Source organism: Heteronotia binoei, chromosome 6, assembly GCF_032191835.1.
Source record: "Heteronotia binoei isolate CCM8104 ecotype False Entrance Well chromosome 6, APGP_CSIRO_Hbin_v1, whole genome shotgun sequence".
Classification (NCBI taxonomy): Eukaryota; Metazoa; Chordata; class Lepidosauria; order Squamata; family Gekkonidae; genus Heteronotia; species Heteronotia binoei.
The window spans coordinates 39,799,382-39,825,318 of record NC_083228.1 but is presented as its reverse complement, the minus strand read 5'-3'; the positions used below and the strand labels follow the sequence as shown (position 1 = coordinate 39,825,318).

The following is a 25,937-nucleotide window of genomic DNA, read 5'->3' as shown; positions in this document are numbered from 1 at the left end:
TTAAAAAGATTGGACCAGGGAGTTCAGTTCTATGAGCCCCCAAAGAAATGCTCCAATCCTTCATTATTTGCAATGGAGGGAAGGCATTTAAAAGGTGTGCAATCCCTTTAAATTTGATGGCCAGAACTTCCTTCAGAATTCAGTTATGCTTGTCACACCCTTGCTCTTGGCTCCGCCCCAATGTCTCCTGGCTCCACCCCCAAGGTCCCCTGATATTTCTTGAATTGGACTTGGCAGCCCTACAGATCAACTTGTCTGCTTTCATAGCTCCATATATACATAAGAGGAGATTCTGGAATTAATAGCAGTAATGTTAATGAATTTCAGGTTAAAGGAAGAAATGTCACTGAAAATAGTATCCATGTGCTCTTCTCTTCTGTAGCATGTAGAATAACTTACATCATATTGGGAAACAGGAAAATGCACAAGATGGTACATAGCAAAGGGGATGTTACAGAAAAGAGGAGATGAACATCATTTTCACCAATATGTCTCCCATAACATGGAGTTCTGCCCTCAGAGGCTCTGAAGAAACTAAAAAATCTTTGGACTTTTAATATTTTGACATTTTGAATTTTAAAATGTAATATACTAGCTTGCCTACTCCCATGTCTCTTATTATTCTCCACTAAGCTTCCCGGTGAGAGGAAAAAATATAGAAACTTCCAGAAATGCATGCAAATAGTCTCCTGAAACAGTAGGGTGCTTAAACTTAAGGTCTGATCTCTTATTCTGCCACATACAACTGCTTTATCCACTTAGAAAGCTTGGAATCTTAGCTTGCTAATAGGATAAAGCAAGTGTTGCATCTTAAAACTGCTGTAGGTTCAGGACTCATTAGTTTCTGTCCTTGACCTGGGACCAGAATAAATGGAGAAGGAACTTGCATAATAATCACAATAACAAGTTTTGTCATATTATTAATATTTGCAGATGAGTTTTCTACAACGTCTCCAATGCTAAATATATTCTGGATAAAGGATCTAGTTACTGTAGCATATTGGTGGAGCTCAATTGCACTCTTTTATGATAATCAAAGAGGCATGATGAATCAGACATATCTTTGTGAATTTATAAAATGTAAATTGCAGGCTTGTGAAGCCTCCATTTGCCTCGGGGCAATGCAAGAAAATGAGAGATGTTTCCACCTTTCAACCTCAATTTAGTTTTGCCTTTGAAACCTGCTGCTTTGCTCTAAACCAGTGGCCCCCAACCTTTTTGGCACCAGGGACCAGTTTTGTGGAAGACAATTTTTCCATGGACCAGTGGGGTGGGGGTGCTGGAATTTTTGCTGACCCAGGCTGCTCCCATGCCCCCCCCCCCATGGGAGTCTTTAAATGAGGAGTAGGCAAACGTCTCTGTCTCACTCCGTGGTAGGGTTGCCAAGTCCAACTCAGCAAATATCTGGGGACTTTGGGGGTGGAGCCAGGAGACTTTGTGGGTGGAGCCAGGAGCAGGATATGACATCACCTTTGTGATTTCATATCCTGTGATGTCACTTCCAGGTCAAAGATCAAGTGATGTCACTTCCACACTCCACTTCTTTCGATGGTGTCACTTTCAGCACACTGCACCCAAACGCCTTCCCTTCCTGTGATGTCACTTCCTCCTTCCAAATTTAAATGTATCTCTTTACATTGCTTTCTGCTACTCAAACATTTGTTGAGTAGCAGATCTCCAGCCACCACCTGGAGGTTGGCAATCTTAATTTATATCCTACCTTCCATGGGAACCCAAAGCTGCTTCCATCAGAGGTTGAGAGTATTCCAATGTTACCCAGCAAGTTTCCTTGGCAGAGTGGGGATTCAAATCCAGATCTCCCAGACCTAGTCTAGCACTCTAGGTTAGACTTTACCCTTTTAAGCTTAGGATCCCCAGGTAGTTCCCTTCTTTGGTTTCCAAATAGTTAGCAAAACTGATTTACTGCGTCTCTCCCCACTCACCCCTCTCCAAATGGTTGTGGAATATCTTTGTTGGCCACTGGAGAAGGGTGAGCTGGGAGGTAAACATGCCTATCACCTTCTCCTCTCCACATGATTTGGTACTCTCTAAACCACTACACTAGAGTGTTGAACCAGCCCTTTATGTTTTATAAACAGTATTCAGAAATATGGAGAAGGCCATTTAATAACAAAGAAATCAAAGAATGCTAGTTAGACATCAGCCCACAGAATAAGCTGTCCTATTAATTCTGAGATTCTCACTATATGGATTGAGAAGGCACACCTTTGTATGCATGGCTATATGCATTTTCAACAGAGTTGAAAGCTTGAATGAGATATCACTTCCATTCAATCAAAAACAATTGAGGATTTCCGAAGCAATACTAAAGTTGAAACCAGGGTTGCCAACTCCATATGGGAAATTCCTGGAGATCTGGGGTGGAGCTTTGTGGTAAATAAAATATATTATTTAGTTAGAGAGGGGGTCAGTCAAAAGGGTTGATAATAGTACCTGCGGAAGTAGATGTCCCAGCTAGATGCTTTCTTCTTCCTTCTGTGGCTACGGGTTAGAGTGAACTCAGTTCTCAATGAAATTTTCAGAGTTTTCCTTTAAATGTTTGGTGAGTTTCTGTGCCACCTCCTTTTAATCTTGTTTCCTTCCAGCAAAGCAAGGCAATAAATTACTTGTTATCCACTTTGTGGGTATTTGTGTCATAGAAGTGGTTTGAGGTATAGGTGCAAAAGTCAACCACAAGGGAAGACCAATTAAAAAGGACAACAGAAGACATGCAACAATTGAGAAGCATTTGGTCTAAAAACCGCAGTAACAATAAATGGCAGGGGGTTTTTTGTAGCAGGAACTCCTTTGCATATTAGGCCACACACCCCTGATGTAGCCAATCCTCCAAGAACTTACAGGGCTCTTAGTACAGGGCTACTGTAAGCTCCAGGAGGACTGGTTACATCAGGGGTGTGTGGTCTAATGTCCAAAGGAGTTCCTGCTACAAAAAAACCACCCTGATAAATGGTATACTTAAGACCATTTGAGAAGCAATGAAAGCCCTGCATACTCCCTTCATGAAGATTAGGTATCTTTCTAGGTGCAAAAATTCATGTTGGATTTAAGAGCTATGTATGTCTACAGAATGCCCTGCCTACTTTGCCTTCAAAAGCCTTTCACTCATGCCAACATCTGAAAGCTGCTCATGCATGACAGTGCAGCGGGGGGGGGGGGGAGCAGCAATATTTCAAGGAGGGTTTTTTTAGTACTCAAAATTTCCAATGGGAAAATTGGGAGGGGGCCTCAGAAAAACAAGTCTCCCCCTGAATTTTTACTGGTTTTTCCCACAGGCCTTCACATCTCTATTCTCCAGCAGAACTTCACTGAGTTCCCTCCCCTCCCCAAACTTTGCCCTCAGCAGATATCATCCCGAAATCCAGAAATTTCCCAAGCTGGTGGTTGGCAACCCAACTTTTATGAAACTGTGTAGGTATGTTCAAGGGTCTGGGGGTTTTTTTAGCAGGAAGTCCTTTGCATATTGGGCTATACCCCCCCCCCCTGATGTAGCCAATCCTCCAAAGCTTACTGTAGGCCCTGGGAGAAGAGCCCTGTAAGCTCCTGGAGGATTGTCTACATGGGGGGGGGGGCAAGGGGCCATAGCCTATTATGCAAAAGAGTTCCTGCTACAAAAAAAGCCCTGGGTATATTTCATGGTAAACTGGTACCTATAGACTGATCTAACTGTGCATCAGTTCCTCCTAACTAATACTTGCAAACTCCCCAGGAAGCAACAGCTGTACAAGCTCAAATGTTTATATTTATCGCCTTTTAAAAATATTTTGGAAGTATGAAGTAGCTTAGTGTGCAATACTAATTTTGCTAGAAGCCTTGGTTTGAAGCATGAGAGCTCTTTGTGCCCTCCATGGTGTTCTTCCTAAATGGTTGGCAAGGCAACACATCCACACACAAAAATTATGAAAGCCACTTAATGATCATGCCTAATCTCTGTTATGTGTCTGACTGATTTTTTTTTGTTCCTCAACAGAAAGCGGAATTGCCTGATCCGAAGGAAGTGGAGCTTTTTGAATTTCATTTCAGTGACTTCCCTGTTGATGAATTTGACTTGATCAAGTGTGGAATACGAATGTTCTTTGAGTTAAATGTTGTGGAAAAGTTCAAAGTTCCAGCAGAGGTCAGATTTATTGTGCCTTATTTTCATAAAGTAGAAGGAGATACAAGAGCTCCTTTGCATCTAATATGCATTCTATAAGTAATGAGTCTTTTTGACTCAGGGTGCCCTGGGGACTGTTATGGATTGTTTTCATCTCATCAGGAAAACACCAATACAAGGTGGTCAGCAACAAGCAGGTTTTTATTTGGAATTCATGTTTGCAAGCATGGAGAGAAAGCACAGCAGGGTGCGGTCTCTAAAGTCTGGAGTGCAGGCCAGCTCAATTTAAGGCTGCCAACACTACGTCCCCTATCTGTCCCTCTGCCCAATCAGACCCAAGGTGGAAGGCTCCCAGTCTGCCTATGACCAACGTGAATATCATTATGGGTATTTCTTTGCCCTTTGCGTCATGCATGGCTAACATATGCGGAAGGAGGAAAATAATCTATTTACAGCCATAGCCTTTGAGTCAGACTAAGTGCTTTCCTGTTGTTATAGATGAATTACTGCTGGCAAGGCATTTTTACAGTCTGATGCTTTTCTAGGGGACCTTCCTTGTGTGTGTGTGTGTGTGTGTGTGTGTAGTGCACAAGAAACCTGTGGCTACTCACATCAAGACCAAATCCTAAGTATTTATGTGGAAATTAAAACTGGGGGGAAAGAAACATACACAGGGACAGCAGTTGCTTCTTTATATATACATGAGCAATGTACCTAATACATATAGCAAAATCTTCTGCCCTTCCAAATAGCTAAAAATTGAGATGGGGGGGGGGGGGCTATGTGCAGAGGGATCTTCCAACCTATGAAAACGACAGCTTTTTATAAAGTGAAATAGATAAAACAACTAAGGGCCAGATCATATAATAGTGTTTTCATTTGCTTCAGCATTCCTCAGCCACCATAATATGCAAGACAGGATGCAATTCATATTATGTATGTATGTCAGAGCTTCTTTTGTAGCAGAAACTCCTTTGCATATTAGATCACACAGACACACACACCGCAATGTAGCCAATCCTCCAAGAGCTTACAGGGCTCTTAGTGCAGGGTCTACTATAAGCTCCAGGAGGATTGGCTACACCAGGAATGTGTGGCCTAATATGCAAAGAAAGAAGTTCCTGCTAACCACCCCCCCTGATTATGTGCCTTCAAGTTGCAACCAGCTTATGGCAACCCCAGTAAGGGGCTTTCAACACAAGCAAGAAGCAGAGGTGGGTTGCCACAGTCTTCCTCCTCAGAGTCTTACTTGGTGTTCCCCCATCCAAGTGCTGACTCCGCTTAGCTGCAAAGATCTGACTACATCAGGCTATTCCTTGCCATTCCACATGAAAATTGCTTCATGAATATTGCTTAAAACAAATTCTGCCATCTCAGAAGCATATCTTCCAGCCTTAAACAATAGTGAATGACGCTGCTATTTGTTTCTATTCGTTTCTGACATGTATTACATTTACCAGAGATGACTCTTCCATGTTGTAACAGAAGCCAGCACGTTGGTAGAATTTTGCTGCAGTACACATCCCTGATATGGATAGCATAAGCTAGCCCAATCTCATCAGATCTCAGAAGCAAAGCAGGGCTAGGTTTTGTCAGTATTTGGATGGGAGACCACCAAGGAATACCAGAGTCATGACACAGAGGCCAGCAACGGCCAGCCACTTCTGAATGTCTCTTGCCTTGAAAAGACTAAGGGGGTCACCCATAAGTAGACTGCAACTTGGATCCAGAATTGTTCCATCCAGGGCTTTTTTTGAGCAGGGATGCCCAGGAATGCAGTTCCAGCTGGCTTGGTATCAGGGGTGTGGCCTAATATGCAAATAAGTTCCTGCTGGGCTTTTTCTACCAAAACAAAACCCTGGCTCTGGCACAGTTCCCATTCCTTCCCTGTAGGAAATGCACTTGTTGACTGTGTTTTCCTAGATTAGTATGTAGGTGGATTTAACTTGGAGTTTCTCCCCCAAAACCAAAAAAGCAAGGTCCAGCAAGTGACAAGGAGCCCACACACAAGTGTGTGTGTGTGTGGGGGGAAGTCTGAACAAAATTCATTGAACAAAATTGTCAGACATCCATTCTCAGCTTTATTAAATGGCCAATTTTAATAAATATATTGGAACTCCTTTTAAAAAAAAAATAGTGTTATGAGATTCAGCAGTACAAAGAACTAAGTGTCTTTCATTTGTGACAGATACTTACAAGGTGGATGTATACAGTCAGAAAAGGGTATCGCGATATCACTTACCACAACTGGCGACATGGGTTCAACGTTGGGCAGACCATGTTTACTCTCTTAATGGTATGTTGTTTTGCTATGGATCTACTGCAGATTTTACTTTTCATGCTAATTCACATTATAAAATGTATGCAGGCATAAAAGTGAAAAAAAAAACCACTTTTCTCTTTATAGACAGGTAAAATAAAGAAATATTATAGTGACTTAGAAGCCTTTGCTATGGTAGCTGCAGCTTTTTGCCATGACATCGATCACAGAGGCACCAACAACTTGTATCAGATGAAGTAAGTGTTGTCTACAAACAAGAAATGCAGGGGGCAGTTTCCCCTTCCAGTACAGGGAGGGAAAGTCTTTCAAGTGGTTGCTGCTCATGTTATAGAAGCAAACATGTTCCATGAGGGTGTGCTTGGAATTTACAAGGTCGCAGTCAGAAGGTCTGTTGAGGTGGGGTCAAAGTAACATGGAGAGTGGTAATTCCAGTTTCATGGGCTCATAGCTAGGGGCCATGGGGGGAGGAGGCCTTTTAAATCATGCAGGAGGCTGGTGACTGCTCCTGCTGCCCACCCTCCGTGATTTGGACCCTACTGATCATCTGATTCTTGGACCCTTTAAATGGCATGGGAGGGCTGCTCCTGGGTGCCCCTCCCATGCAATTTAAATCGTGCAGGAGGGAGAGGGGCAGTCCAGGGGCAAGAGCCCCCCAAAACTGTCAGGGGGCCAGGCCCCGTGGGCCCCTGTTTAGCTAGTGAGAGCCCCTATATCACTTGTCTTACTCTACTTCCCTTTCTTTCTTTTGCTGACGTCACTGGAAGCTACTCATATTACAGGACAAAAAGAGCAGAACTTGTCAATAGAACAGAGGGAAGGAGCATTATGAGGGGCATTTGGGCTACAGCAGGAAAAAGGAGTTGGGGAAGTCACGCATCTGTGGATGGAAATCCTTGTGTCTGTGGAAATTGTAGGTGGAATCCAAGTTTTGTGTGTACAGATGCATGTGTGTCACGTTTGTATGTGTACATGTACGTGCATGCAGTCACATGCATACACACACATAAATCGATGACTTCCTTGTTTTCTTGGGGAAAGGTGTGTCAGTCTGCAGCTGATTATAAACCTTGACCACCTCCTCTGCCACTGAATTTAAAAACTTTTGTTTTTTTACATTTATACAAAGTGAGACACAACAGGCTTCTGCAGCACACAGACAACAATTCCTGCAATTTCTTCCTCCTTCTCATAAAATGACAGGGAAAGAAAAGAGGGGGAAAGTCAGGGAGTATGGAAAGGGCATTAATGTAGTAATTGGACTGAACTTGTTTGATAAAGTTTACATTGGATAAAACCATCTAGTGTCTAATTATACTACACTAGTAATTAACATGTTGGAATAAGAATGAGGAGGCCTGGGTTCAAATCCCTGCTCTGACATGAAGTCTGCTCATGATACTCATGGAAAACATTGGACGATGCATTCGTTTTTAACCTCACATACCTCACAGGATTGATGTGAAATAGAAATGGGAACACCCATGTATGATGGACTTAACTCCTTGAAGAAAGATAGAATAAAAACATAACCATTATTCAGAATTATGCACTGTGAATTTTTTTTTTATTTAACACAGGTCATCTTCTCCATTGGCAAAACTCCATGGCACTTCCATTTTAGAAAGGCACCATCTAGAATACAGTAAAACTTTGCTTCAGGATGAGGTTTGTGTCTAATGTCTGGTTATTTATTGTTAACATTGTGAAAATGTATTTTTAGACCATTAAATAATTTAAAAATACCCACTATTTTTAGCTAACATGCTGAAGTTTACCAATGTTTGTTAAGACTTTAAATTCAGATGGCTTGACAGAGTTGCCAGCCTCCAGGTGGAGCCTGGAGATTTCCTGCTTTTACAACTGATCTCCAGCTGGCAGAGATCAGCTCCCCTGGAGAAAATGGCTGCTTTAAAGGGTGAACTCCATGCCCTTGCACCATACTGAGGCCCCTCCCCTCCCCAAACCCATCCTCTCTCAACTGTACCCCCAAAGTCTACAGGTGTTTTCCAATCCAGACCTGGCAACTCTATAGCTTGATAAACCTTCATTTCTCTGCAACACTCGCATACATACTAATGCACAAATGCAGTGAGTTGTTATGTTGTCACACTGTCTCCAGCCTCCCTACCCTACCCTAATTTCACTTCAAACTAAGAAATTGCTAGTCTGAGAAGCCTTGAATCATGCTTCAGTTTGCAATGATGTTGGAAAGGTGGCACCAGGGCAACTGGAATTCTGCCTGCTAGAAATCAGGATTTTAAACAGGGATTTGGAAAGTAGATTATATGGCATTATAACTTGCCCTCCCAAGCGCCCCCCCCCCCATCACCACCAATCCCCAAGAATTTCCCAAACGGGAGTTAGCAGCCCTAAATTCACTCATGCATCTGTGTTTGGATGTCATGGCAGCAAACTGGACTAAAATGCAACACCTCTTAAATGTTATATTCAGTATAGTAGGATTCATTTTGGCCTTTGACCCTCTAGGTATGATAGAAGCATGAATACCATGTCTAAGGATATTCTACCATGGATCTAGTCTTTTTATTTTAATTTTGGATTATGTTAGGAAATTTTAACAAATACTTAAAGTAGATGTGTGATAATATACTATACTGTACTCCCAAACTGATATTGCAAACAGAATTTATTCTATAAAAATCTCAATCTTGCAGACTTTAAACATCTTCCAGAATTTAAATAAGCGGCAACATGAAGTGGTTTTACATTTATTTGAAGTTGCAATCATAGCAACGGACTTGGCATTATATTTCAAGTAAGTGTTAAATTCTTTCCTTCTAAAATAATCTGTCTACACAATTTAAAATGCTGTCATTACCACTATTAGGAGAATCATAATTTTTAATTATTTATTTTAAGTATGTTGTATGCTGTTATTTTTCTATTTGATTAAATGCTGGTTTCTAAAACAAATGGAACAAATTTTTAATTCTCTATTTGTGGTTTCTTCCACATGGACGTTTTGTTCCATGTTACCACCAAGTAGTAAGTGATGCTCTGTCATCTTGGTGCTTGGGAGGGGCAACAGTGTGAGGACTTCTAGTGTTTGGCCCCAATGATGGACCTCCTGATGGCACCTGGGGGTTTTTGGCCACTGTGTGACACAGAGTGTTGGACTGGATGGGCCATTGGCCTGATCCAACATGGCTTCTCTTATGTTCTTATGTAACAACAGTGGATTTTTTTTTTTTGGGGGGGGGGAAGGATGTCCACCAAAACATTGTTAGTGTAGCTAGTATGTTGACAGTGGAAAGTGCTGTCAAGCTGCAGTCAACTTATGGTGGCCCTGTAGGGTTTTCCAGACAAGAGATGAACAGAAATGGTTTGCCATTGCCTGCCTCTGCATAGCAACTCTGGACTTCCTTGGTGGTCTGGAAATTTGCATAGATGGCATTGAAAGAGGCTTAGAAACAGTGAAGGATAGGTCCATCAATAGCTACTAACTAAGGTAACTAAAAGAGCCTCCATATGCACCAGCCTCTGAATAACATGACCTGGAGGCAACACGGGAGCAAAGAATCAGCCTCTGTGCCCTGTTTGTTGACCTCCCCAAAAGCATCTGGTTGGTACTGTATAAAACACAATGCAGGACTAGAAGTGCTATCACACAAGAGATTTGGCCTGATTTAGCCACACCTCCTGATCACACAAGCACATCTGCCCCTGAGCTGCACCCGTTCTCACTCATCTCCAGATGCCTCCTATCCAGATTAAAAAGCCACCTGGATCTTCCCAGTAGTTTCCCCCTGAATCACATTTAGGCTACATATTCACTGGCCTTCTGAATGCCTGCATGTGACTCATAAGTGGAAGAGATAATATTGTGCTAGTTTCCCAGTGTGATAGCGCCCTAGATGAACCATTGGTCATCTCTCGCCCAGCACCTTTTATATTCTGTTTTTCATAAGAAAAATGCCATTTAAATCAGACCGTGGTACAGATTGGGGTTAAAAATTAAGAAAGAGATCTCAAGACCAATATAAAAAGATATCTGAAGACCAGTAATGTCTTATTAAATCTTATTAAATTTCACTTTAGTATTAGCTGATCAAGTTATTTATTACTGAGGCAATTTGGTGTAGTTTGGTGTAGTGGTTAAGAGTGACAGACTCCAGAGAACTGTTTTTGATTCCTCACTCCTCCATCTGAAGCCTGCTGGTGACCTTGGGCCAGTCACAGTTCTCTCAGAGCTCTCTCAGCTCCAACTGCCTCACAGATGATCTGTTGTGAGGAGAGGAAGGGAAGGTGATTGTAAGTCACTCTGAGACTCCTTCAGTAGTGAAAAGTGGGGTATAAAAACCAAGTCTTCTTTTGCTACAACTAGAATCACAGCATGATCAGTCCATCAGGACTTGCTGTGCCTAAGACTTACATAAGACTTGCATTTCAGAAGTTCATGTATTGCATAGAAAGGGACTATGTGTACCTCTCTTATAATGTCATAATATATATATTCGCAGGAAAAGGACTATGTTTCAAAAGATAGTGGATGCCATTGAAAAAATGGAAAAAGAAGAAGATGCAATTAGATACATAACCATGGACCCAACAAAAAAAGAAGTAATTATGTAGGTCAATTTTCTTTTATCCTTTTCTTTTATCCTTTCTATGACAATATACTCTATAGTTTCTCTTCTTTCTCTAATCTATTGTCTTTATTTAAAGGGCTATGATGATGACCGGTTGTGACTTGTCTGCTATCACAAAACCCTGGGAGGTGCAAAGTGAGGTGGGTGTCTGTAGAAGTCACATATAAAAGTTAGGGTTTTATTCATATATCTGTAAAGAATGATGCTTCAGTTTCAGGGGGGAAATATTTTAAGTGCTATGCTCAAATTAGTGTGCATATATTTTAAATGTATACTCTCCTGTGAAGCAGCTTTCAAAAATGATAGGTTTATGTTGTGGAGACCAACTAATCATATCGTTTGTTAAAAGGAATAACTCCAAAATAGCTCTCTGTCTACTCAGACAGCAGAAGAGAGAGATGTATATTCAGTAATTGTTTTTTAATATGACACAACTGTTAAAAGTAATGATGTTTGTTGATCTGTAGAAATCTTTCAAAAGGTACTTAGTCTGTTTTTCACAGTTCCACAAGATGAGGGGAAAGAGGCAAGGGTGGTGGTGGGGGGGAGATGATGCCAAAGATAATCCAACAGGGACATCTACCTAGAAAAGTTAGTAGATGTTCCTGCCAGAGAAGATTGTCCTCCTAGCCATTTCTATGCACAGCCGTTTTTACCAGTTATGTTGCTATTCCTGTTGGCTTGGGAAGAGCTTTTTCAAAGAATATAAACAATGGATGGCTTCCTGCTACATTATCTGTTTTTGTCCGGTGCTGACCCTGCCTGCTAGGGGCAGATATTTTACCTGTATTCCCTGGCCCAAAAGCTGCAGGCTGAAGCCAGAGGGACAGAAGGGTTCACGTAGGGCCTGGAGATCTCTCAGAATCACTCCAGACTACAGAGACCAATCCCCCTGGAGAAAATAGTTGCTTTGGAGTGTAGACAGTATGAAATTACACCCTACTGAGCCCCCTCCTCTTCCCTCGCCACCCTGCCCTCCACTGGATCCACTCCTGAAACTCCAGGAATTTCCCTTCCTGAAGATGGCAACCCCCTACTCCCCCCTCCCCATACACATAACACTGTGTGTTATTCCCAGGTTGCCATGATGGTTGCAAATGAATTCTGGGAGCAAGGTGATCTTGAACGAACCGTCCTACAGCAACAACCAATTGTAAGTACTTGATTATATTAATATTTGTAGCTTGGGGGTGGTGTTGGATCTTGGCCTACAGTTGGAGGCTCGGCTGTGGCACATAGCTCCTTTTACCAGCTTTGGCTGGCTCACCAGCTACAGCCATTCTTCAAAAAGTGTGATCTGTCCATGGTACCCATGCTCTGCTTATCATAGTGTGCTTAGGACTGACACAATACACCTGCCCAGAGCACAGGGAATCCTCTGCCCCCTCCCTACTCCTGTTTCCTGCTGAAGTTGATGCAGCCAACAAGAAAAAAAATAATTTAAAAATTGCTAATGGGCAATGGCATAATTTTATTTCTGGGGAAAACCCAGAAGTGAGTTCAGTCTGGAGGCACTAGGTCGAAACACATTTTTTTTTTTTTACACAGCTTTAAATTAGGGAGTTTGTCTTATCAGCTTTTTAATGCTTTGCTTCTATTTTATGGATAATTTTATGCTGTTTATGTTCCTTGGCTTGTTTAATATCATTACATTGCTTTAATTGTATGCCACTTGGAGCAGGATACAGCATAGAAATAGCATAAATAAATGTTGACAAGTCTACAATTTCCTTTGCAAACTGAACTGGTTACACAAGTACCTCCTGCCCAGCGGGGGACTGCTGTTGTGCATATAAGTGTTCTGTTTGGTTCCATATGGTTCCCAGTTGTTCTGGGTTGAGATAACTGACTGTTTTAAGATCTGTGCTAATGGTTGTGTGGTGGACCTTTGTTAAAATCGGTTTCCTTAAACAAGCATGTTACAATAGTCTATCTTTTTTTAGCCTATGATGGACAGGAACAAATCTGATGAACTGCCCAAGCTTCAAGTTGGTTTCATTGATTTTGTGTGTACCTTTGTGTACAAGGTAAGATGAAGCATTTCATTTCAGATAGACTTTTGTTTTACAACCTTTTAAAAACAAATTAAGAATTAGAACGGTCTGTTATGTAAATTATGTTCGACCTCATAGGATTTTGCATTTCATAAAAATTTTGAATCCACTTAAGGTTTTTTCCTCCTTTACCAATACCTCCCCCCGCCCTTTTTCCAAGCGGAAGGCAAATGCAAGATTTGGGAATATCACAAGCACTCCTTACTGAAATGCAGTATCTTTTGCAGTATCAGGGATCTGTGTATTACTCCTCTTTTTTGTGATAATAAGGGGCTGTTAATACCAGATACAGACAGGGCTTTTTTTTTTTAGTGGGAATGCACAGGGACACAGTTCCAGCTGATTTGGTGCCTGGGTGTGTGGCCTAATATGCAAATGAGTTCCTGCTGAGCTGTTTCTACAAAAAAAGCTCTAGACACAGATGAAACTTCTAGCAGGCAGGGATTCAGAAGTTACATTGACTCTAGCCAATTTTTCTACTTATGTATTCAAATACAAAGGACCTCAAGAATGTTAACTGACTGGTTATTGAAATTATTGAAAATGATTATTTTTGTTGTGTCTGGTGTAACATTGCTCAAGGCCTGTAGGCTAAATGAGCAGTATCATTAAAGTAAAGGATGAATCCTGCAAACTGACCCTTGCTGGTGTTCCCAACTTTTCCCTTCCCCAAGCAACCCTTCCCAACCCTGGGAAAGGATAGCTTCCTTCTGCATCTTCCACGAGTGGAGCTGCATTTATGGAACAAGAAGGGAGCCATTTCACTCCTCCATTGCAGCTTCCCAGTCAGCATGGCTATTATTCCACACGGATCCTGCAACCCCAGTAATACACTTCCCCAGAGCTGGAAGCAAATGATGGGATAGGAGAAAACCGGGGTGGGGAGGATCAGTGATCTTTCCACAGTCCTTGCACACTTCTTGCGCTCGCACCAACCCTGTATGTTAGCTTAAAACTGGTTTATCTTGAACTATCAACTGTTTAATAAAATCACTGCAGATTATCTGAACATGTTAGCATTGTCTATACTGCCTTGAAATGCACCATGAACAATCAATTTACAGCTGGGCACTGTTTACTCAGGAATTTTCTAGGTTCCACAGGGAAATTACGCCTATGCTTAATGGTCTTCTAAATAACCGAGTTCAGTGGAAAAAACGAGCAGATATTTATGAACAAAAGTTGAAAACTCTTGAGGAAGAAAAGAAGAAGCAGGAGGAAGAAGCTGCCCAGAGAGGTGATTTGTATTTAAAATTGGCATTCCTATATGAGAGAACTTTTTGGTACATAGGTGCAGGAGAACATGTATTATCATTCAGGAATGTTTTGCTGTACTGGATTTTTCAAGGTAAAATGTCACTGAACTGGGTTAAATAGTATATGGTAGAATATATTAGTGAAAAAGGAAAAAAAATTGTCTCCCCCAAAGTGGCCCCAGAATACCATATTAAATATGAAAGTGAGATGGACATGGATAGAGTGGGAAGAACAGAGTTTATATTAGTCATGAATGCCACTTCCCATCAACATTTCTCCTGACTTGAAATGGCAGCTATCATCACTGCCAGAAGGGCTGAATAAATAGTGTTGTTTAACCTGTTTAAAAACTAGCTCTCTCCTTCTGTGCTAATTCTGAAATGAAGGGGGCTTTTTGTAGCAGGAACTCCTTTGCATACAGTAGGCCCTGTACACACAGTTGACCCTGTACTAAGAGCCCTGTAAGTGCTTGAAGGATTGGCTACATCAGGGGTGTATAGCCTAATATACAAAGGAATTCCTGCTACAAAAAAAGCCCTGCATGTAACTTGAGCCCTGGACACTCAGGTAGGGATACCAGTCTCCAGGTGAGACCTACAGATCCCCTGGAATTACAGCTCATCTTTAGACTACAGAGATCAGTTCCCCTGGAGGAATGGCTGCTTTGGAGGATAGACTGAGGTCCCTGTCCTCCCCAGGCTCCATCCCCAGATCTCCAGGAGATTTCCATCCTGGCGCTGGCAACAATGCTCCCCTTCCTCACTGGTGCCCCTGCTGGACAGGGATGTTTCAGTTTTCACAAATAAGGCATTAGAAAATCATAGTTCACAAAGCCTGGCTTCTCCAGCATTAAGCACCCTGTATTGTCACAGTGACCTTCTCTTCACAAACCAAAAACAAATAGAATTTCAACCACAGTTTTGCATTTGTGCTGTGTTGCATTCAACACAGCAGCTGACTAAATTGTTGCTTTTGGTACATATTTACTGTTGTGCTTGGATTATATATGCCCCAGGGTCATCATGGGCAGGTCATGTATTGTGTAGTGGAGGTTATTCAGCTCACCTGTGAGGGGGCACTGTGTTAAACAGTCCCATGGAGATTAAAATTCCTTTGGCTGAATTAAAGCAATTCATTAACCACAAAACCACAGTGCCACTTGGTGACTGAATGCTTCCTTAAAACATTCTGTCCTTGAAGGGTCAGCCCTCAGATTTATAAGGAGAAACTGAGGTTTACTAATTTGTTGCAGGTTCAAAATGAAAATCTTGCATTTCCCAGAAAATAGCCAGTCAATGAATTAATTAAAGCGTTTATTTAAAAATAATCCACTTGTTCTAGATCTGATTAACTAAAATATTATTGAATAGATAACACAAAACACAGGCATAACCCAGAAAAATCAATCCTATTTAAGCATATTCTACCTATACTTATTTTAAGGTAGGGAGATTAAATTTCCAAGCTTCTTATCCATTGCTTTGCCAAAAAAAGGAAGGGGGAGCAGATTTCATTTAATTCCAAATGCAAGAGATTCAGGAGTTATGGGGTGTGGCCATCTTATTCAGATGTTATGGGGTGTGGCCATCTTATTACATAGCCCAGCATATGACTTTACTGAACCTTCATATTTGAACCCTCTAAAAGTGTGATATGATACTTCTCGGAGCATCCTCTGATAGACACAGGGCTGGCTTTAACACTAGGCAAATTAGGCAATTGCTTAGAGCACCAGCCTTCTGGGGGGAGGATGCCAAATTGGGTGCCCCGCATGTGACTCGATGATGTTATCAGTGCAGGGGTGGGTACCAAAAGTTAGCCTTGTCTAGGGTGCCAGAAAGTCTAGGGCCAGACCTGGATAGACACTATTTTCACATTGAGTTTTTTTTCCTAGGCACTGAATCTGCATGACATGCAAGGACTAAGATAACCCTTTCATAACTCATCATAGCAATAACCAATAAATCTCTTCATTTTGAACTGCTTGTTCAAGAAAGGAAGTGTGAGGTTGTGACCTTTACAGAAAACCTGAAAAACACACATGGCAAACATTAACACAGATGATAAACTACTGTTTGCCAGCCAAGCTCCATTTCAAGTCGATTTTCATCAGACCATTTTTGTTATTCAGTTTTCAAAATAGTCACCAGTTCAAAACACAGAGCCAAAACAAGTCTCTGCCCTGCTGTATGAGATGAAAAATAACAACTGCTGATATTTTGGCTCCCTGGTTTGATCTGGTGACTGTTTTCAAAGTGAAAACACCAAAATGGCCTGATGAAAATCTTGAAAAGGAATTTGAAAATCTTGAAAAGGAATTTGGCTGACAACCCATAGTTTGTCTTGTGTCTTAAAATCTCCTTTTAAAGATAAGTCTTGTATTTCTGTAACCATACTGTTAGGTTTTTTTGCATATTTACTGACTTATTAATACTATATTTAATATTTACGATGGTATGCTTGTCATATATTTATTCCTATTGTGGCTTCAGGTGGTGTTTTCATTTTGTAGTTTACAATATGTCCCTGTTTTTATATACCCTCTTGTACTTTGTTTTTGTGTCCTTTCCACTTTCTTCCTTCTGCTGGTTACAACTTGTACTCATATCCCATTTGGGATTGCTATGGCAACAAAAAATGTTCTTTTGTGACATTTGTTGCATATGAAAATGTCACTATTTTGAGAGGGGTTACTCTCAAAGTAGGCTTTTTTAAAAAGTCAGATTTTTTTCCCTCAGAAACCTGGGAGTTCCCAAAGTTAAAGAACTCTAAATGACAGGTGCAATTGGCCTGGTTGTGCAGATCTTCCTGTCTGCACTGGAGTAGGCTTTTGTTATTATATACAGAGATTAGCTCCTGGGACTTATCTCCAGGCTGCTTTTGCATCAGTGGGGCTATGGAGAAAACAAACAGGCCTATGAGGCGGGCAGAAGCCAGAACTTTGCTGGCCTGACCCTCCTTTGTTCTAGGAGTCATGCCTGGAACAGTGCTTCAGTCAGCTTCCCCCCACCCTTCCTTCGGTTTTGTGCATTCTGCAGTCACAACCTGTATAGGAATCTGTAGAATAGGGATCTCATCATAGTCTTTTATAGGCAGGATGGATCCAGTGTTGGAGGAAGCTGAGCCTGCATCCCCTAGGGTCTTGAGGGTGGGGCATTCTGCATTATACTTGCTCAGAGGCTGGTGCGTGCCTGAACATCAGGTGACAAGGGAGCTGTGCAGTGATATACACCCATATGGGACCCCTGGACTTGCCATCCTGAGGTGTTTCCTCAGCAGGTGGTATTGGGAAGGGATGCCATCAGATGACAGGCAAATCATTTTATACTGGATCCAGTCCAATTCTATGCCAGTGTTCCTACTCAGTAAAAGGCTATGGCCATTTTCTCTCCAAGTCAACAAGGTCTGTTTGTTCTTCTCCCCTTCACCTTGGCTTTGCCCCTCATGCCTTCTGTCCACAATAAACTCTTGATTTTGCATACAGAAATATGGGTTTTATTAAAATGTGCCATTGACACAATGATGCAATCCAGAACCATTAAAGTACACTAGACCTTAAAACTGATATTGTTATGGGGGGGGGACAACTTGTACTGAAATATATATTCTCGCATCAAGCCAAATTGCAATGTATCTTGAGGTAAAAAATGTCCCACCAAAAAAATCAACCAAATATGTTTAGGTATTGTGAAACACACTGTCTCTGCCACCACAAGCACCCAGAGGCAGAAAACATCTCACAAATAATTGTTAATGCTCTTTGTATCTTGGGTATCTTTTACTGTGGTGAGGTAAATTTTCTCCAGAAGGACTGTATCTCCCCAAACTACTTAAAATGCTTCCTTGGAGAACTGTTTTATGGGGGCAGGAAATCCTTGATACATTTTTGTACCCCAGTACTTGGGGGGAGGGGGGTTCATTTAACAAAACATACCTATGGCAAAATCAATTGATTTCTGTAGTTTATACCCAGGTGCTTTTTGTTTACGGGGGTGGGAGGGGAGCTGGATGTGCTCTTGCCTAGGGGACATTGTTTGCTCCTGTGTGGGTAACCATGTTGTATGAGGAAAATGTTCTAGAGCTACCCCTGTTCATTTTGCCTTAAAAAGTACAACTGGGGTAGAAATTTACTCCCAATGGCATTAGCAGTGGCTTAAATATGAAGAGGACTAATGTCCAATGTTATATTATATTCATATTCTCGTATCAAATCACATAGTTATGATACTGCATTTTCTTTTTGATTTACAAAATGTAATACATTTGCTGAGCCAGTAAAATGGAAAGTTCAGAACAGTAAATAAAAACAAGTTAATATACTACAAATTTTAAAAATCAATATTTTGAATATCAGGTTGCTAATTATACCCAAATAGTTAAGAAATATCAGGTGACATGTTTTAGTTAGGGTTGCCAAGTCCATTTCAAGAAATATCTGGGGACTTTGGGGGTGGAGCCAAGAGACATTGGGGGCGGAGCCAGGAACAAGGGTGTGACAAGCATAATTGAACTCCAAGGGAGTTCTGGCCATCACATTTAAAGGGATAGCTCACCTTTTTAAATGTCTTCCTTCTATAGGAAATAATGAATAGGGGCACCTTCTTTTGGGGCTCATAGAATTGCACCCCCTGGGCCAATCGTTTTGAAACTTGGGGGGTACTTTGGGGAGAGGCACTAGATACTATACTGAAAATTTGGTACCTCTACCTCAAAAAACAGTTCCCCCAGAGCCTCCGAAACCTCCAAATCAATTCCCCATTATACCCTATGAGAATCAATCTCCACATAGGGAATAATGAAGTGCTCAGCAGACGTTTCCCTCCCCCCCCCCCCGTTTCTGGTGAGTCTGAAGCAGGGGATTGGCCTCTCTACTCATGAGTTGCTGCCAACTTCTTCACAGCAACACAGACACACCATCCCAAGAGGGAGCCTTTCAATCGGAGACTGAAGCCTCCGGAGGTACAAAGGCACATGGTCCTCTGGGGGTAGGGCTTCCCCCCCCCCGCCGGCCAGCTGAATGGGGGCGGGAAGGAGCCTGGGAAAGTGGAAGAACTCCCGCTGGGACCTGGGGATTGGCAAGCCTAGTTTTAGTGCAGGCAGAAAATGTCAAATATAAAATAGTAACTTGACTATCCACATTTATAACAATGCTAATATTGGCATGTTAATTTAGATAAATCAGAAAAGCAACAGTTTGCTAAGAACTATGACAAAACTATGTGGAACTATTTAAAACTACGAGGCATTAGAAGAAATATCTCTGCCTTGACTATAGGGTTGCCAATCCCCAGGTGGGGGCAGGGGATCCCCCAGTTTGGAGGCCCTCCCCCCACTTCAGGGTCATCAGAGAGCGGGGGGGGGGAGGGAAATGTCTGCTGGGCATTCCATTATTCTCTATAGAGACCTATTCCCATAGAGTATAATGGAGAATTGATACATGGGTATCTGGGGCTCTGTGGGGCCTGTGTTTTGACGTAGAGGCGCCAAATATCCAGTATAGCATCCAGTGCCTCTCCTCAAAATACCCTCAAAGTTTCAAAAAGGTTGGATCAGGGAGTCCAATTCTGAGCCCCAAAAGAAGGTGCCTCTATCCTTCATTATTTCCCATGGAGGGAAGGCAGTAAGTCCCTTTAAATGTGATGACCAGAACTCCCTCTGGAGTTCAATTATACCTGTCACAATCTTGTTCCACCCCCAACGTCTCCTGGCTCCACCCCCAAAGTTCCCAGATATTTCTTGGATTGGACTTGGCAACCCTACTTGACTAGGATTTGGGAACTGGTCTTTAGATATGTTTCTTTATACTCTGCTTTCCTCCTCAAATGGGGACCCCAAATGGCTTACAACAGCTTCATTGTCCCATCTTCCCTGCTTCAAACAGCAGCAACAACAAAAAGAATAAAAAACATGCATGCTTTTTTCTCTCAATAGCATGGAGGATTTTACTGAGCCATGACCTTATCATCTCTTTCAAGATGGTTTTTAATACTTTCTGCTTGGGGTTAATGATAACCCATTAACTGAAATTTCCCAGGGAGCGTGTTTTAGAATGCACTTCAGAAGGATGATATGGTTTGTCTATTGTAGCTAAACAAAACAGAAGTCCAGTGGCACTGTACAGACTCACAAACTATCAGTCTGGTTTACAAAAGCTCATAGAAACATAAGAGTGGAATAAATGCCGGAATAAATGTTGTTAGTCTTTAAGGCACCACTGGACTTTAGTTTTAGAATGTGCTTACTTGCTGAGAAGCTTGTTACTACAGTCACTCCATTGGATGAATAATATTTGGATATTAATTGATGCCCAAATGTTGAAAATTAGTTTTATAATGGTCACATACATGTACCTTTTGTGCCAAAAAGTAAACACATTTATAATGTTTATTAACATAAACAGGCTCACCTTAACAACACTTTTTATTTGCCTTTTATTAGCTGCAGCAAGAGCTGCTGCTGGAGGAGGAGGAGGAGGAGAAGACGATGGCAAATCAAAAACATGTACAATTTTATAATTAATGTCAGTGTGGCTGTAAACCTTTCAAGGACTATATTTCTGCTACCGTGGAAGAAATCTAGGAAGATCTTCAAGGAGCCCCAGAGGATTTCTATAAAACATAAAGTAGCATAGACTATTCGGTCCTTACACATTTGCCGTTACTAATTAAACGAAAAGCGGAGAAAGCCAATGAAAACTGAAAAATCGTGAGAGATTAACATGATCAGAGGTTTTACAAAATAAATGGTTTATGGGTTTGTTTCTTGGTTATTGGGTTCTGTCATTCATGATTTATGGAGAATGTTTTTTATTTTATGTATTAAAACTGTAAATTGTCAGGAATCTATGATATTTACAATAGCTCTCTACAGATGATACTATGTGCAATAAAATCAGCTTGCACAGATAAGGAGATAGGATGAGTGGAGTGGCCTCTGTACAATTGCTGGATCATGAGCATGGAAGCCCTATTCACACATTCAGTTTCAGTGCACCAACTGTACATAACAGGAACACTTAGTCCTTCCAATATGCACAGTCACCATTTAGTGTTACCTGGGAGACCACATATGCATGTTGCATGTATGGGCAGCATAGGTACATGCAAATGTTTCCCTCAAAACATTTGGGGTTCCTTTTCCACATATTGAAGCTGGGCACCCATGAAAAAATTGGCATTGTCCTATTTGTACAAAATGGTAGCCACAGATATTGGAAGGATTGCCCGTAGCATACATTCCTGTTATGCACTTTTTGAGTGCCAAAACTGACAGTCTGAAAAGGACTGTAGCCTGAATGCAAAGGTTCTATGTGATCAGAAACATTATGAAAAATTTCCTGATAATCAGGATGGCTTCTGTGAGCATGTACTTCTTATGTGTATAGGTTCCATGTTCACAAGTTGGTAATCATTCACAGGGAGGAGGCAGAGCCAACATGTTTGTACCTGTTTCCCTTCCACATGAGTTGATTTCAGTTTATATAATGTCATGTGTAGAAAGCTTTTATCTTCAGTCATATTGTATACTCTGTGTTGCACTCTTGTAACTCTGTAATTACTAGTGACTAGAAAGAGGTTTTCTACTGTTTACTTTCATCATCTGGCATGAAATGCAAACTTTATTCTGTACTATCAGTAATAAAATTGTAGCATTTTAGAAGTTGTAATTCCAGCGTCAGATTGGTGCCTATACACAGGCTCATTGCCCACGCACATATGTACCCTGGTCCAATGAATTTTCATTGGTGCAAGATTCTAGTGCAAACAAAACGTTTTCCTACTCACAAAGGCTTCCTTATTAATTGCTTTGTGAAGCTGACATAGCTGGCCATTGCTTTGCTTTGCACAAATGGATATATCATATCCACTGAATGAATGGAAAGCTTGTGTGCTCTACTGCCTTTGTGGCATAGGGAACTACTGTACCATGGCTCCTTCCTCAGTAGTGTACATAACATCAGAAACCACAGGCCATATCAGTGGAATCCATAGTGCATTTCATCTCCTCACCAGTATTGTACTATTTGGGGGAAAAGAATTCATGACCCATGGCTTCTCACATTATGTTCCTCTGCTGGGAAGGTAAAATAAGAAAAGGGGAAAGAGGTGGTGTTGTGTAAACTGTTAGGACCATATAAAATGGGAGTATTTGTTTTGTAAAAGACATCTCCACATACACACAAAAATGTACAGTTCAGACCTGGAATCAGCTGCTGTGCTCAGTCAATAGGTAAGCAAAAACAATCAACCCTAACCTCATCCTAATACGTTGGCCACAATCTAGAAGGCTCAACTGTAACACTTTGAGGCCTTCCTTGAGACCTAGTTTTCCCTGTCATTAGATCTCAGCTCCCCCCTCCCCAAACACAAACACACACGCACACACACACAAGTGAGCCAATTGGAGAACATGTTCTCAGAAAATATTCTGGAGAACCCTCTGGTGTTTATACCAACACAAAGGATCTGGAGACTGTGGGCATTATGTGGAATTAGGTTACTTTGATTTCAATAGGCATTGTTTCTACAAAAGTATGTTTAAGACTGTAGTTCATGCTTAAGTCAGGGGAAGGGTCCCCCCCCCCCACTCCACATTCACAATCCTATTCCTGCAACCAACATGAAGGTCAAGAGGAAAGATGTTCCATGGCCACTATTCCAGTTTTAGAAATGGATCAGCTTCTACGAAGTTTAAGCAGCCATTCATCGGCTGGAGCGGGGAAAAGATTTTCTCCATGGATTCATGTTGATTAGACTCCCATCAAATCTATACTGAAGAATCTTTTCCCCTGTCCTTGAGCTTAAGCAGGCACTGGAAATATTTGCATTTAAGGTAAGATTTACTCATTGTTCACTATCACTGGTTTAAGAAAACATAAATGCTGCCTCTCTCAAGGCAGTTCCAAAAGCTTCAGAAATGTAATAACAATCATGCTGAACCCCCAAAGGCTTCCCAAACTTTTGTGAAACTCCTCTTGTGAAAGCTGGGAAATGTTATTAGGCATATGTGGCTTACTGTGCTATGTTTAAAGATGTCTGGGGAATGAGGGGAAAAGGAATGTTGGCTTCTTCGAATGGATACAATAGGAAGGATAGGTAAGAAGTGGCAGTGGCCACGTCCTTAGGTGGCAGCCACTGCCAACTGACACAAACTTTTAGGCTGGTGTTATGTAACACTTGGTCCTATGCACTTCTAAAAGTGCCACAGGAGTGTTTCTAAGAGGAATGCAAGAAGACATAAATAATGTGTAAGAGCAACCAAAATTATACAGCCTTCTATGAAGTTTCCAATTTATTCTAGACATCATACTACTGGGCCAAATATTTCGTGCAGATTCTTAAATGCCATAAAAAGATCACTATATTTCTGTACTAAATGTAGAAGGGCATACTAAGATTGATGTTAATCATATACTTTGTATTAAAAGCCAGTGTATTCAAAAGTACTGTACAAGTTTTGCTTTTTATAATTACATTGGAAAGGTATGAAAAAAAGAGTGTTACGTATCTGCGAGAGACATCTAAGGGGGTTGCAACAGAAATATAGTAGTGGGTCCTTCCAAAGTCCTAACTGTCAAGTTATAGAGATATAAGCTGAGAGCTTCTTATTAGATTTGGCTCGCAATCAAGCTTGCATGATGACAAGGAATTAACCTTTAAATCCAGCCTCTTACCTAAGGAAACCTTCACACGCGGAAGGCTCTACCTTTCTTTGCTATTCATGGATACCCTTGATGTAGGCTGTTCTATTGTCCTATGCATGACATGTATAAAAAGTGATTGTTTTAAAGTAATGTTAAATGTAAATAGAGAATCATGAATGGTCAGCTGAACTGTGTACCATGTAAAAATGCATTCAATAATATTTTAAATCAAATTCTTTATTGTATGGCATACCCAATTTCCAAATTCCACAATGAGAGATAGACTATTTTATTTGCCATTGTTTTCCCAGATGGACTAAGTGTAAATTTCATTCAATACCATGTTAATGAACATTTTTGCTGTGATTTTCCTTTGCTTAGAGACTAAATCCTTCAATTATTCTTGTGCAGACTGTTTCTTAAAACATTGTACTATGTTGTGCTGCAATCTGAAATGGGGGGGTGGGACTACCTGGTACTGGAAAGAGCCATCAGGTTGCAGCCACCTTATGGCAACTCCGTAGGAGTTTCAGTGCAAGAAACAAACCGAGGTAATTTGCCATTGCCTGCCTCTGTGTAGCAACCCTGACCTTCCCTGGTGGCCTCCCACCCAAGTACTAACCAGGGCTGACCCTGCTTAGCTTCCAAGATCTGACAAGATCAGGCTAGCCTGGGCCATCCAGGTCATGGTAAGAAAAAAAGAGAAAGGCTGAAATGTTATGTGGTCTTGTGTGTTCAGGATTACCTTCTAAAACAAGATTACCGTTCATTCACTGCTAAGGAGATCAGAAACCATGGATACCATACAAGCAACATGTACTTTTCCCCAGATGAGTCATCTTCTCTTTCTTAAAACAAGCACTGCTGAACTTGCCCATTACATGATCAGAACAAAAAGTACCTGTGAAAGTGGCCTGAGGGGTTTCAACCAAAAGCAGTCTTTGTTTAAAAATATATAATTTACAACAATTTGAAAGGAAATGCTGTTTAAAATTGCTATGCCAAAAATCAACCGCAATTCCTTTTATGAATTCTAGCAGAAGGCATGTTAAGGGGTTCGAACTTCTGCATAAACAGGGAATTTCCCAGATACACAGAATAACATTAATTCATCATCAGCATTTCCCACCCTACCCCACCCCAGTCCTGGGAAGATTGAGCATGTTTGTTGCCTAGCAGGAAACACCAAATGTTGATCATCAATTTAAAATGGAGGAGGGAGAGAGAGATGCCACTTTCACCACAGCCTCCAGTGCAGCCACTCTCAAGTTCAGGGCTACATAAAGAACTTTGTGTTCATCCATCAACAGGTTAGATCCAGCCAGGTTTTTTGTGTAATCTCACTTCTCTCCCTCCCTCCTTCCTTAATCCCCCTTTGCTGTTGTATGTGCAAGCAGGTCCCATGGCTCCCAGCTTAGCCTTTTTAGTGGTCATTGGGGACCTTAACTTCCTTTTTCATCACTGGAAAATCCCCACTGCTACAATTCACTTGTGCTGCAGTGCTAAAGGTTCTGGACTGGGTGAATCTGAAGTCAGCTAGGACTTACGTAATTCAAGGGCCTTTCATTCATCCCCACAACCTATTAGTCTTGCACTAGAAGAAGACTGCAGATTTATAACCCGCCCTTCTTTTTGAATCAGTGACTCAGAGCGGCTTACAATCTCCTATATCTTCTCCCTCCACAACAGACACCCTGTGAGGTGGGTGGGGCTGAGAGGGCTCTCACAGCAGCTGCCCTTTCAAGGACAACTCCTGAGATAGCTATGGCTAACCCAAGACCATTCCAGCAGCTGCAAGTGGAGGAATGGGGAATCAAACCCAGTTTTCCCAGATAAGAGTCGGCACAATTAAACCACCACACCAAACTGGCTCTCTATGGGGAAGGACTTTCATAATCAAGTCCCTTTAAAGAAGTTATCTATAGAGATGCATATGAAATCTGTATGCAGTGGTTAATAGCATATATTCTGAAACATA

The 25,937-nt window shown here is 41.4% G+C and overlaps 1 protein-coding gene across 1 annotated transcript in view; it reads left to right on the top strand.

Annotated features, from left to right (window-relative positions):
- The window catches only part of PDE6C (phosphodiesterase 6C), a 75,253-nt gene extending 54,017 nt beyond the window's left edge, over window positions 1-21,236 (top strand). Inside the window, exons 12-22 of the mRNA XM_060241321.1 lie at window positions 3,989-4,135; window positions 6,303-6,410; window positions 6,522-6,631; window positions 7,973-8,060; window positions 9,071-9,171; window positions 10,877-10,984; window positions 11,082-11,145; window positions 12,084-12,158; window positions 12,949-13,032; window positions 14,143-14,296; window positions 20,755-21,236. Of these exons, the coding sequence (XP_060097304.1) occupies window positions 3,989-4,135; window positions 6,303-6,410; window positions 6,522-6,631; window positions 7,973-8,060; window positions 9,071-9,171; window positions 10,877-10,984; window positions 11,082-11,145; window positions 12,084-12,158; window positions 12,949-13,032; window positions 14,143-14,296; window positions 20,755-20,831 (1,116 nt within the window). The 3' untranslated portion in view covers window positions 20,832-21,236. The remainder of the gene's footprint in view (window positions 1-3,988; window positions 4,136-6,302; window positions 6,411-6,521; window positions 6,632-7,972; window positions 8,061-9,070; window positions 9,172-10,876; window positions 10,985-11,081; window positions 11,146-12,083; window positions 12,159-12,948; window positions 13,033-14,142; window positions 14,297-20,754) is intronic.
- The last annotated feature ends 4,701 nt before the right edge of the window (window positions 21,237-25,937 follow it).